The sequence below is a fragment of the Sebastes umbrosus genome, chromosome 4 (genome assembly GCF_015220745.1).
Source record: "Sebastes umbrosus isolate fSebUmb1 chromosome 4, fSebUmb1.pri, whole genome shotgun sequence".
In the NCBI taxonomy this organism is placed as follows: domain Eukaryota; kingdom Metazoa; phylum Chordata; class Actinopteri; order Perciformes; family Sebastidae; genus Sebastes; species Sebastes umbrosus.
In genome coordinates, this window is record NC_051272.1 from 32,610,462 (window position 1) to 32,623,096 (window position 12,635).

Here is a 12,635-nt window from a genome sequence, read left to right on the forward strand (position 1 = left end):
GTAGATGAGAAGTTGCAAAGGCCTGCAGCTCTGATACAGCCTCGGTTCATGTCACCGTTCTGTTACCATGACTTTCATGCACGCACGTACACTGGGATCTAATTAAGGGAAAAATACCGACTTCATAAAGTGTGATCATTTATACTGCGTCTGTCTGTCTGTCAGCAGGATTATTACAGAGAGTTGTCAACTCATGGCCGGGCTGCCTTTCCCATAATTTTTACAGATGGGGCATTATTATTCACTTATACCCTAATATGTATGGAGGACAGAACCTGACCAAATCAAAAATCAATAATTATATGACTCAATAATTAAATAAATATGTCATTAAATTGCCAAAATATAATATTAAAAATACTTGTAGGCATTAATTAATTGATCAAATGTGACATAACATAATTCTGTTTTAATTTGCTTTATTTATTCACCTTTGTATTAATTCCCCCATCTATATACTCTTCTATTTATTTATCCCTTTTATTTATTTATTTCTATTTACTTTTAAATTTAGTTATTTTTTTACATTCTATTTTTTATGTATTTTAAATGTATTCATTCATTATGAAAATAGTATTTATTTATTTCTGCAGGATTTTCCCTTTGCACTTTCTGTGAAAGTGGGTCGTGTCTAGAAGGGAGCCCGCAAACTGCAAAATCTGATCTGAGATCTGCAAAAACATGCATAAACTCCAATACCTAACCTTAATTATTCAAGGTAAATGCCTAACCTTAACTATTCAAGGTCAATGCCTGAACTTAACTATTCAAGGTAAATGCCTAACCTTAACTATTCAAGGTCAATGCCTAACCTTAACTATTCAAAGTCAATGCCTAACCTTAACTATTCAAGGAGGACACCGGACGACACAGATGCACATGATTCTTTTTCAGATTACCTGTCTCATGTCACTCAGGATATAGTGACCGTTTTATGAAAATAACTTTTTTTAATCATATTTGCGCCATTTCTACCCACTGCTGCTTTAATATTAACAGCATGAATGCATGCTTAATATGAAAATGAATGCAATCCAACACAGCTTTAGTCAAAATAAGAAAGTAAGATGGAACAGAGATATAGGGTATAGTTCACCAAGCATTCTTTATTGACTGAGGAATTATAAGAAAGCTATAAACATCATCGGCTTCATTCATTCATACATGAAATGTTCTCAATACATCACCTGTTTTCACTAATCTGACTTCACTTTCAAAGATACAACACATCACCACACAGAAAATAACGTCCCACTGTTGAAACTACACAGCAAAAAACAGCTTTTCCATGTCATACGTCACACAGCAGCAGCCCGTGTGCCGTGCTCTATATCAGTCGATTTACACTCATCAGGATTTGAAATTAGACACAAAAAAGATTAATTCAACACAAGCTCCCTGTATTCTGCTGTACTGCAGTGAAACTATTATTTCAGTTCCACTCCTCTTTAATTGAAAATAAATATAATTTAAGTATCAGTGTGATGCAGTTTGATTACAGACTGAATGCAGAATTGTGAAGCACTACGCTGGCTGCCTGTGGCCCGCAGAGGAAATGTTCAACAACAACATCTGTAATAAAGTAGTTACACGATTTCACCTCCCCTCAACCTGCCTCACCCAGTTCTACTAGGGCTGGGCGATATGGAGAAAAGCAAATATCACAATATTTCTGAATATCTTGATATCAATATTGCGACGATATTGTAGGATTGACCATTGGTGCTATTGCAAAATCTTTACACGATGAGATTTTTGATAAATACTCATCAGTAATGTGGATATAACGACTAAATGGGTAAAGCTAGAACAGTTTGATAAGTTCAGAAAATGACATCACTTTACTGTAATGCAGGAAACCAGGAGAAGTTATTACGATATACAAATTCTAAGACAATATCTAGTCTCATTTAACAATATCGATATAATATTGATATATTGCCCAGCCCGAAGTTCTACTTTGGTGGTTGGTTTAATGGTTTCCTACATTTCCCAGAGGCCTTTTAGGGAATTACAGAGAATTACATTAATATGTTCCAATACTTCCATATTTGAGAAAATATTAAGACCACAAGTTTCTTATCTTAAATAAATAGAAAACTATTTTTGGTATGAAAATGAAAAAAATGATAACGTGTCACAACTGGAAAACTCTTAACTGCACAGATCAATCAACTCTTGAGTAAGATAGAGGTGATGTTAGATCTGTGGTCTGCATTTCTCCAGCGCTCAGGCAGGAAGGACGTGGACAGGTGAGTTCTACTGAATCTTCACGAGTAGAACTTACTGTTGTTTATCTTCTTTTCTTTTGTCCTGGGGCACAGAGAAAATAAAGCGGGAATAATTAGAGACTTAATATGTTTCATTTAACCCTCTGAGACCCACAATAGACCCGTTTTTGGTCTTTTTTTAGGGGGGTACAGGGGGTCTCTAGGGGGAGATAGCAGGTCAGCAGTAGATGTCACATAGAACTTGTGTACATCATCTGAAAGCTGGAACATGAAGATTAATTTGTACATTTTTATTAATAATTCATTAATTAATTATTTCAAATGAATTGTAAAAGTGTATAAGGGCTTAGAAGATGATGATAGAAGTATATGATGTCCATCCCCATGCTCTATTATGTCTCATAAGTTGTTGCAGAAATTTTTGGGTTGATACCATTTGTTACACAGATTTTGTGCTAAATTTAACCATTTTTTATCTATCGAGAATTGATAAAAATGATCAATAATCCCTCCAAGATACCACATTAAGACACCAAGACCGGGACGTTAATCGCGGGGGCGATCCCGCCGGTCTCAGGGGATTAATTCAACCACCTAGTTGTCCCCACACCCTGTGAGTTTGAGGCTTACTTTTGGTTCTCGCCGGTGCTGCCCTCTCTCGTGAGCTGGGTGTGTTGGCGAGGGAGGGCAGAGCGCTGAATGTTGGTGTGTGTGTCGTACAGGAAAGGTTCACTGCTGACCTCCGCCTGCTTCTTCCTCAGCTGGGTGAAGGACGAGTACAGCTCCTCCTCTGCTTTCTGAAGGACAAATCATGTGATCCAATTTAACAAAAACAGCTCCATACTGACGTCAAACTGTAAGATGTAATTCAACATTGATGTGCTGTGTGTGTGTGTGTGTGTGTTTGCTCACCCCTGCTTGTTGTACATTGATGTAGACCAGCAGAGAGGCTAACTCTAAGTTTTCACCGTAGCCGTTCTTTAGAGGTACAGAGCGATAACCTGACGAAACACAACACTCAATCAGCTCTATGTGCACACAGTTAAGCCTGTAAATAATGATACAATATCAACCAATCATATCAAACTATAAAATGAAAGGGCCACACCTGTGTTTTCGATTGTTGTAGCCCATTTACTACAAATCTCATGTTATTTACATCACTGCTGTAGAACCCCCACGTACTCCCCATTCATTCATCTCACTCTCTGCACACTGTAGGTCTAAATGCATCCTGTTGCATGTAATTATACCCATCTGGTACACTACAGACAACACATGGCAGCTTCACTATATGCTGCCAGTGCCTCTATGCTAGAATACTATCCGGCTCCACCACTGTTAAACCTGCAGTAGGTGGTATATTTTTGGCAGAATTGGGCAAAAATTCCATAATAACCTTTCAGCATATTATAATTTAAGTGTTCTGAGAGATAACTAGACTTCTGCACCTCCTCATGGCTCTGTTTTCAGACTTAAGAAGATCTAGCCCGTGATGGGAGATTTTGACCAATCACAGGTCATTTCAGAGAGAGAGAGAGCGTTCCTATTGGCTGTGCTCCGGCTGGTGGGAGGTGCTTGGTATTAGGCATTAGAGGAACAGAATATTGATTCATATTTGATCAGCGCTGCCTAGTTTGACCGTTTGGTCGGAGTTTGAGAGTGATGGACAGCCGGCTCTCATAGACGGCAGCTGGACGGCAGACTCCAGATCAGCTCTGACTGGTTTTCACCGGAGGACACCGGAGGTACATGATTTTTTGACTGTTTTATAAAAATAACTTTTTTTAATCATATTTGCTCCATATCTACCCACTGCTTTAACACTGGATTAAGCCAGAGTCAGACAGGTCATCTGGAGCACCAGTGGGGCGGGATTTTGATTGTGCACCAGCACCAACTCCCCAGCTAATTTAACTTCCCCATACCTGATGCCTTAGCACCTCCCCATGTGCTCCAGTTTTGCTGTGTGTCAGTAAGTTTGTGGTATATTTGTTTAAACAGGAATGAAATTAGGAATATGCAACCATAATAACAATGGTATTAAAACTAGATTAAATGTGATAAATTATCATATATATATATATGATAATTTATCACATTTAATTGAGTTATTATCATGTGTGAGTTGTTACCTTTGGCCTCAAGATCTGTAAGATGCACCTAAATGAATTGAAAATCTTCAACTGACCAGAAATCAGACAGTAAACCTGTGGACCTAGCTGTAATACATTATCCCGCTTATTACACGGCTACTTACTGAAGAAATCAATAATTAGACACAAAAATGGTCCTCTGCAGTCTGACATCAGAACTGGGCCCATAGCAACGGTCTACTATACATAGCAACGGTCTGTTATAAAGAATTAACAGACCGCAGAACGCCGTGATTGACCAATCAGAATCGAGTATTCAACAAAGCCGTGTAATAAATGGTGAAAATGCAGAGCAGACATTCTGGCAGACATTTTGCTTCCTCATTCTGCAGCGGAACGTCAATAGCAGACCTGATGTTCACTGTGATGGATTAACTATTTCAAACAAGTTTATAAAAATTGATTTTCATACTGTAGTGAAACCAGTGGAAGATGGTGTCAAATGAAGGTAGAATTATTTCTCTTAACTGATCATACATGCTGAATATGGAATCTGAACTCTCTCTAAATATGCTAAAGAGAAGGTAGAACTGAAAAGTAATAAAGTAAGTAAAAATCCTGCAACAAATAATCGGTAACAATAGTGTTGCTTGATAATGAGAACTATATGTGAGCTGCCGTTCACCAGCTCTGGCCCTCTGTGCTGTATGTGTGTGTTCCCACCTGAGCGGATGCCTTTGACAGGAAATGTGGCCTGAGCCAGGAAGTTGGGGTCTGAGAACATGTCCTCCTCGTTGACCACGAAGCGCAGGAAGGTGAGTTCAGGCTCGTACACGGTGAAGACTGAGTCTGCTGGAGATTTCCACACCGGGTTCAGACCGTCATCACCTGCAGCCGACAGAACCACAGCACTGTTCATATGATCACAAATCGTTTCTCACTTCAGTCACATTTCTTCCTCTCCCCTCTTTCCGTCCCATTGGTTTAACCATAGACATTTATACGTAGACGTCGCATTGGCTCCTGGATCGTACGTCAACATGGGCGCTATATTGGACCGGGCAAGACTGGCCTGTAACCCTATACAAGTGAACGGGGGAGCTGCCGGTTCTCTGGTTAAAAAGCTTTATAATGTCTACATTTCTCAACCGATTCCAACGAGTCGTTTTATATTCAAACGTTTATGATCTACGAGGGGTAACGGTAAGTTAACGTTTTTTTCTTTCTTTTCCCAAAGATTTTGGTAATAACTGTTAAATACGCTAAAGTCACTGCTTCCCGTCATGGATCAGCGGTCTGTCTTTCGATATGGTGGGATTCAATCAATTATTAGGTCATTATTAAAAACTACTTCTATCATATCATATTTTCCTTTAATCATTTTTCAAATTATCAACTGTTCAAGTTAACGTTACATCTTTACAAAACATTTGCTTCTTTAACATCAGATAAGAGCTAGCTAATGTTCGTTATTGTTAGCTAATCGATATAAGTTAATATTAGCTTATTGATGTTCATATCTAACATGATATCCTGTTTAAAACATGAAATGTACGATACGTATTAAAAACGATATGTGTCTAATATTGCAAACAATAAAACTGATGGCATGTCTTGGTTAACAATTACGCTATTAGATTATTTTGTTTTTTATTATTGCTATATTATCACCATTATTTAATAAATTCAGATCATAACTAATATTATTATACTAATATTTATTGTTACCACTATTTATTTATGTACTACTATTTGCCTGTTATTCTGATTGCTCTTATTAGTAAGTACATAATAGTAATTGCTGTAGCAGTGTTAGCGGTAGCCTATAGACTGAAAGGAAGGAAACGGAGGAAGATATTCCATTATATTATATTATATAATATTATTACACGGCTTTGTTGAATACTCGATTCTGATTGGTTAATCACGGCGTTCTGGGGTCTGTTATTTCTGTATAGCAGACCGTTGCTATGTATAACAGACCGTTGCAATGGGCGCAGCTCTGATGTCGGACTCTGGAGGACCATTTTGTGTGAAATTTTGATTTAAGTAGTCTTGTAATAAGTCATTGTTGTGAAATAAACCCCTTCAGAGCGATGCAAGACCCTCTGCTTCGCGTCGGGGTGCAGCATCGGCCTGTCTGGGTTTATTTCACAACAATGACCGGCTCCATGTACCTTACCCCTTACTATTATATTATATCATACTTATATTAGCCTTAAACAAGGAAAATAAGCCAAAGCCATACTTGACAAACGTGAGTTTTGAATGAATTATTTTCTATCATGTCAGTAATTCAGTTCATGTCAGCCTAAGGTACACACTCGTCTCCTGAGCGTCTAGCAGCGATTATAGCTCAACTATCCAGATTCTAAGTAACTGGAAACAAATCTTTATTTTTCTACTCCTCGTAGATCATAAACCCTTTAATATGATAACGACTCGTTGAAATCGGTTGACAAATGTAGACGTTATAGTGCTTTTTATCCAGAAAAACGGCAGCTCCCCCGTTCACTTGTATAGGGTTACAGGCCAATCTTGCCAGGTCCAATATGGCGCCCACGTTGACGTATCGCCGCAATGGGCTGAAGCGTCCAAAGCGGCTTCTATGTATATATGTCTATGGGTTTAACTGTCACCCGCCCCATCACCCCCTCCCGCCTTTCCTTACGATAGACAATGGTCTTGAACTTCTCTTCTGTGTGCCCGCACAGCTCGATCTCCACGAATGGACTGGAGATGCTGCGGCCGGGCTTAGGAAGGTGTCTGGCAGCAATCACCTGCAGACAAACACAACTGCTGTTATAAAGTTCTCTCCAGACCAACACGCAAAATGTCAGTATCCTGCTATTCATCCAGCATTTACCTTCTTACAAAATGAAGATCAGCCAGTCAGCATCATGCACCTCTAACATGATGATGCAGTTGGACTGTCACAATATTACACCTGGCCCTGAACTTGAATATATCCTAAAGCAACCTCATGATGAAGATGTGTTAGCCAGTTATTATGTGTGTTTCGTGTACAGACGTACCCTAACCGCAATTTCGTAGTTGACCTTCTTCTTCTCCTGGTGAGGGTCGTAGCTATCACAGCGCATGAACTCCGGCTGCAGCACGTAGCCCGTTTGTCCGTTCAGACTGAAGAGGGCGCTGTTCAACTGGGTGTATTTATCTGGGTGGACACATACACATTATATTAACCTCTGCTCCACATACGTGTCATACCATACAGCTGACAGATATGTCAGCCATTATTGAAATTATTGTAAAAATATATGTGAAACACTCCCAATAAGAACAGATGATGGAAGTAAACTGCTTGTTCCAGCTGATTACATCAATCCATAGAAAACACCAAAAGGGGCTGTCGGCTCTGCCTCTCTTTCTCCCCCTTTCCACCTCAGTACCTCACTCTTCCCCTTGGCCTTGTATTTTCATGGAAGTTTCCAGACTCTGCTCTGTCCACTATGGGTGGGAAAAATATCGATTCACCTATGCATCATGATTTTTTTTTTACGATTTTGAAATAGATGTTTTAATGCCAGAATCTGCTTCATTTGAGTCTATGTGGAAGTAGAAGGAAGTTATCGCTTTTATTGTTGTAGTCTGAGTAACGTGACATCCAGTAAAGTATGGAAACACTTTGGGTTTCACGAATTGACAGGAAAAGCAGAGCTACACATCGCGGCTAAAGCTGCATGCTAACTCTGTCACGGACAGGAAACGTTGTCAAATAACGGTAACGTGCGGTCGAGCCGGCCGTCACTCTCATCTCCGTGGTCAAATGGGCCGATGCTACAACTGTAGAGCACCCATATACTGACATTTATGTTAAATGCATTCAAACGGCCCAGATGGAGCTGACCATGGATGTATAAAGAGAATGGAGCTGACGGGAGAGCTAGAGACCACCTTGGAGAAGTTAGAGGAAGTATACACGTGTGACTATGTCCGGTTTACAAAATAAGGTGTTAACAAAGGGAACTGTATATACAAAATATATATATGGAAATAAGATTGATTGGATTATATTATATTATTAGAATACTGCAAAGAACAACGTGTTGAGCATAAACGCCTTTGTGCGTGCTCGTTGTGCGAACGCCATCAGTGGAGGTCCGCAACACGGTACCGTGCGCGTGCATAAACAAAGCTTAACACATCCCCGCTCTGTCATTTTGTCAGTGGACTGGGAGGCTGCTGAGGTCTTACTGGACTCACTAATTGGACTTCATAATTACATTTTCTATCCAACTGTCTATCTATCTATCTATCTATCTATCTATCTATCTATCTATCTAGTATCTATCTATCTATCTATCTATCTATCTATCTATCTATCTATCTATCAGCAGCAGTTTGCATCTTCCAAGTTACTTTGTGATCGCACGGTTGTTTCACTGTCTGCCCGGGTGAAACCAACGTATGAATCCAGTATTTCCACAAACTGTGCTTAGCTTTTCAGAAACAGAACTACAAACTTGGCCCCACTGTTCTCATCTTCGCTGTACGAGCTGTCCGCTATGTCCAATGTCCAGGCCTATTGGAAGCGCCACTATCTCTGGTCAGTGCAAGTTTTGCACTGAGAAGTCTGATCGAGTCACAGAGAATACAGAGGTCACATATGGGACTGTGGGACCAATCCCCTAAGACAAGGAAATGGATGGATAAACAAAGAGTAGCTTAAACTAATAAACTAATGTACCTGGAGTCTGGTAATTGAGAGCCACCATGTGACTGCCAACGGCCCACAGTGGATAAGGGTCATAGTTGGAGGACTCCACGCGCTGGCCTTTTGGGTAAATGCGACTCAGAGACTTGCGGTTGTACTGCAGGAAGTCCTTGGTGCGGCTCTTTCCTGGTATCTTGTTCTCCACGAAGGAGCGGATCTCTTTGTAACTGTAACTGTCTGTAGTGACAAAGAAAACAGCAGTCATTTCAGAGGTGTGCTGTAGGTTGAGCAGTTGATACCAGCAGACCAATATAATGGACTGTGACACCTGTGGTTACATTGAATATCCTTAGCTGCTTGTTGTTGCTAGTTAACATATTGTTTAACTGATGGTGCTAGCTGATGATCTAAGTGACCTCACATTTGTTGCTTGCTAAGGGTGAGGGAGCTGAGGAAGATTGTTGGGTTTGTTGATTGGTGGGTCAAGCATGCTTCCAGTGATAATGTATATATACAGTATATAATAGGGCTGTAAATGTTAATGTGAAAATAATGCGTTAACACAAAATCGTTTTAACGGAGTGAAGATACTGGCATCATATGAAACTAGAAAACCTGAAGAATCCATTAGTACCAACCATGTCCTACTAGCTTGTCACAAAGGAGGCTAAATAACACTACAAAGTTAAGCAAAATTTTGGCGAGGAAAAACTGGCATGGCCATTTTGAAAGGGGTCCCTTGACCTCTGACCTCCAGATATGTGAATGAAAATGGGTTCTATAGGTACCCACGAGTCTCCCCTTTACACACATGCCCACTTTATGATAATCACATGCAGTTTGGGGCAAGTCATAGTCAAGTCAGCACACTGACTCACTGACAGTTGTTGTTGCCTGTTGGGCTGCAGTTTGCAATGTTATGATTTGAGCATATTTTTTTATGCTAAATGAAGTACCTGTGAGGGTTTCTGGACAATAGTTGTCATTGTTTTGTGTTGTTAATTGATTCACAATAATAAATTTATACATACATTTGAATAAAGCAGCATATTTGCCCACTCCCATGTTGATAAGAGTATTAAATAGTTGACATATTTCCCTTTAAGGTACATTTGAACAGATAAATGTGCGATTAATTTGCAATTTATTGCGATTAATCATCGACAATCGTGCTTGAATCACGATTAAATATTCAAATTGATTGACAGCCATAATATATATATATGAATATATATATACATATATATATATGTATATATATATGTATACATATATTTACAACTACAAAGCTTATATTCAGCTTATGAAGTGACATAGAGGTTACAAAGATAAGACCAAGTTTAGCATTGATTATTATCTAAAACTTAACTAATTAAAGAATCTATCATTAATCATACTGAAGGAATGCTACACTGAGTAGTCCGTATCTAAACACATGCAGAATATAGACTGTTTGCAGCTGCGGTAACGTTTCTTTAGCCCTCGTCTCATCGTCGTGTTGCTTGTGTTCACAGGTCTTTGGGTTCAGTATGTGCATCTGCATGTGTTTACCAAAGCGGTCCTTCTCCTTGCTGCGCGGCTGACAGTAGACCACCAGGTCCGACATCTCCATGGCAACCTCTGCTTTCTTCTCCACTTCCCCCTGCTGTCTGATCTGAGATTGGACAGAAAAAAAAGCCACTTCCTGTTTACATAGTGACGCTGACAGACCACCTGTAAAACACCCCACTGTGGTTATACAGTATGGTTCAATCTATATACTCTCCTCAGATTTAGTCTTAACTAATGTTACACGGCCTGCCAACACGTAAAAACTGCTGATTGAAATAGAATGATTTTATAAATACCAGACTTTATAAACTATTGTGTTACAACATTAAGAGGGCCCCTCTACATATATGATCACATACCATGAGATACTAACCTCTTCCGCCCTGTTATACTGATTGCTCATCGCTCTCTGAGTAACGTCCCAGGCCACTTGGTACCATTCAAACAGCTCCTCCAGAGAGCCTGCTGCCACGTCAAACTGCAGACTGTCCTGCTCCGTGTCCTGCAGCGTCAACACGTTGGGCTTCCCATTTTTACCATTCTTTACTAGAAACAAGAGGCACAGTGAGGGAGGGCAAAGAGTGATGCACAACGCCTCTATTTTTTTATAGACAATACACATTTGAATCCCATTCTAAATTTGAGATTCAGTTGACTATCTTTGCAAATGAAATAAAGTATTGACTGAGTTAATCTTTGCATGTAAACTATTAATTAAAAATCAAATGTTTTTGAGAATCAATACATTATCACAAAACATAATATCGCGATATTCGATACTCGATTTTTTAAAATATTTTCTTACACCCCTAGTATACACTATGCACAGCATCTAATAAAGGCAAAATGCCCCCAAAAAAATGTAGAAAATGGTGCCCTTTGGGGTTGGTGAGCACTAGTGGAGAACCGCATTGATGACCCGGTTGCAGGTGAATGCGCACAAACAATAAGGGAAGCTCACGAGTACATACACAAGCACAAGGATGACACTCCTACTAATGGTTCCATGTTATTCTACTGATTGTGGTAGTAGTGTAAGGAAATTAAGTGGCTAGCAAAAGGCAGGGATTCTTATTTTAGCCCCTTTTCGACCGCAGGAACTTCCCCCGGAACTAGGAACTAAATTAAGTTCCCGGGACATTTTCCAGGGACATTTTACCCCCCAAAAAGGCCTTGGTCAGGGGGCAGTACTTTCAGGAAGTACAGGAACTTTTGGGGCGGGGTTTGCAGGTATAACCATGGCTGATTGGTGAAGCACACACACAGTGCCGCTGCTTCAACTCATGTACTGTACCGCTTCATACATAAAACAAGGAAGTACTCTAGTATTGATTCTAGGACTAAACTATCCTTCAACCTCAGGAGTATGTGAATGTAAAGCAATGCATCAGACATTAAAAAGAACTCACAGTTTTGGATGTTGCACTTGGAGATGTCTACAACACCCTTACATAGTTCACCTAGTGGGTTGTCTTCCATGTCCTGTTTTAATACACATCACAAACACACACAGATCATTTTCAGTGAATCACTATAGAGAGCCTAAGTCCCGAACCTTTCCGGTGGACCACCTTGGGACCTTGTTATAGAAAAAATACGGCAATAGTCAACGGCAAGAGACAAATGTTTTTTTGATACCGTTTGAATTGCGTCATGAATCACACATATGATGTTTGTCAATTTAAAACATAATTTTGCAAGTCAAGAAAGTCTCAGTTTGTTATAAAACTGTTGAAGTATCAGACTGTGAAAATACGTAATTAGAAAGACGACACTCCCAAAAGTCGCCTAAGTGACGTCTCTCTCTCTGAAGCTACGATGTCTGTGTGTTTCCTACTGGGATGAACTCACACCAGCAACGGGTCTGATCCGTCTTTCTCTTCCCGGCTGATGAAAAGACCAGGAGTCACTGGATAAAACACATCAGGTCAGATCACGTTTCATTTGTGCGTGGAACATAGCTAATTTAGCCAGCTAGATAGTGTTGGTGGCGTATATTGTCTGAGACTAGGGACGTAGTTCACTGAGCGATTTCACACTAAACTAAATGATACTACGACAAACTGAGACTTTCTTGACTTG

The 12,635-nt window shown here is 39.8% G+C and overlaps 1 protein-coding gene across 2 annotated transcripts in view; it reads right to left on the bottom strand.

Moving 5' to 3' along the window:
- Nucleotides 1-1,081: 1,081 nt before the first annotated feature.
- Nucleotides 1,082-12,635, bottom strand: part of plcg2 (phospholipase C, gamma 2) — a 37,114-nt gene continuing 25,560 nt past the window's right edge. For both annotated transcript variants that reach the window (XM_037768045.1, XM_037768046.1), the window contains 10 exons: nt 11,963-12,035; nt 10,927-11,099; nt 10,554-10,656; nt 9,036-9,239; nt 7,363-7,502; nt 6,999-7,107; nt 5,051-5,215; nt 3,144-3,232; nt 2,862-3,028; nt 1,082-2,313 (listed from right to left, as the gene is read on the bottom strand). In XM_037768045.1, the coding sequence (XP_037623973.1) occupies nt 2,271-2,313; nt 2,862-3,028; nt 3,144-3,232; nt 5,051-5,215; nt 6,999-7,107; nt 7,363-7,502; nt 9,036-9,239; nt 10,554-10,656; nt 10,927-11,099; nt 11,963-12,035 (1,266 nt within the window). In that variant the 3' untranslated portion in view covers nt 1,082-2,270. The remainder of the gene's footprint in view (nt 2,314-2,861; nt 3,029-3,143; nt 3,233-5,050; nt 5,216-6,998; nt 7,108-7,362; nt 7,503-9,035; nt 9,240-10,553; nt 10,657-10,926; nt 11,100-11,962; nt 12,036-12,635) is intronic.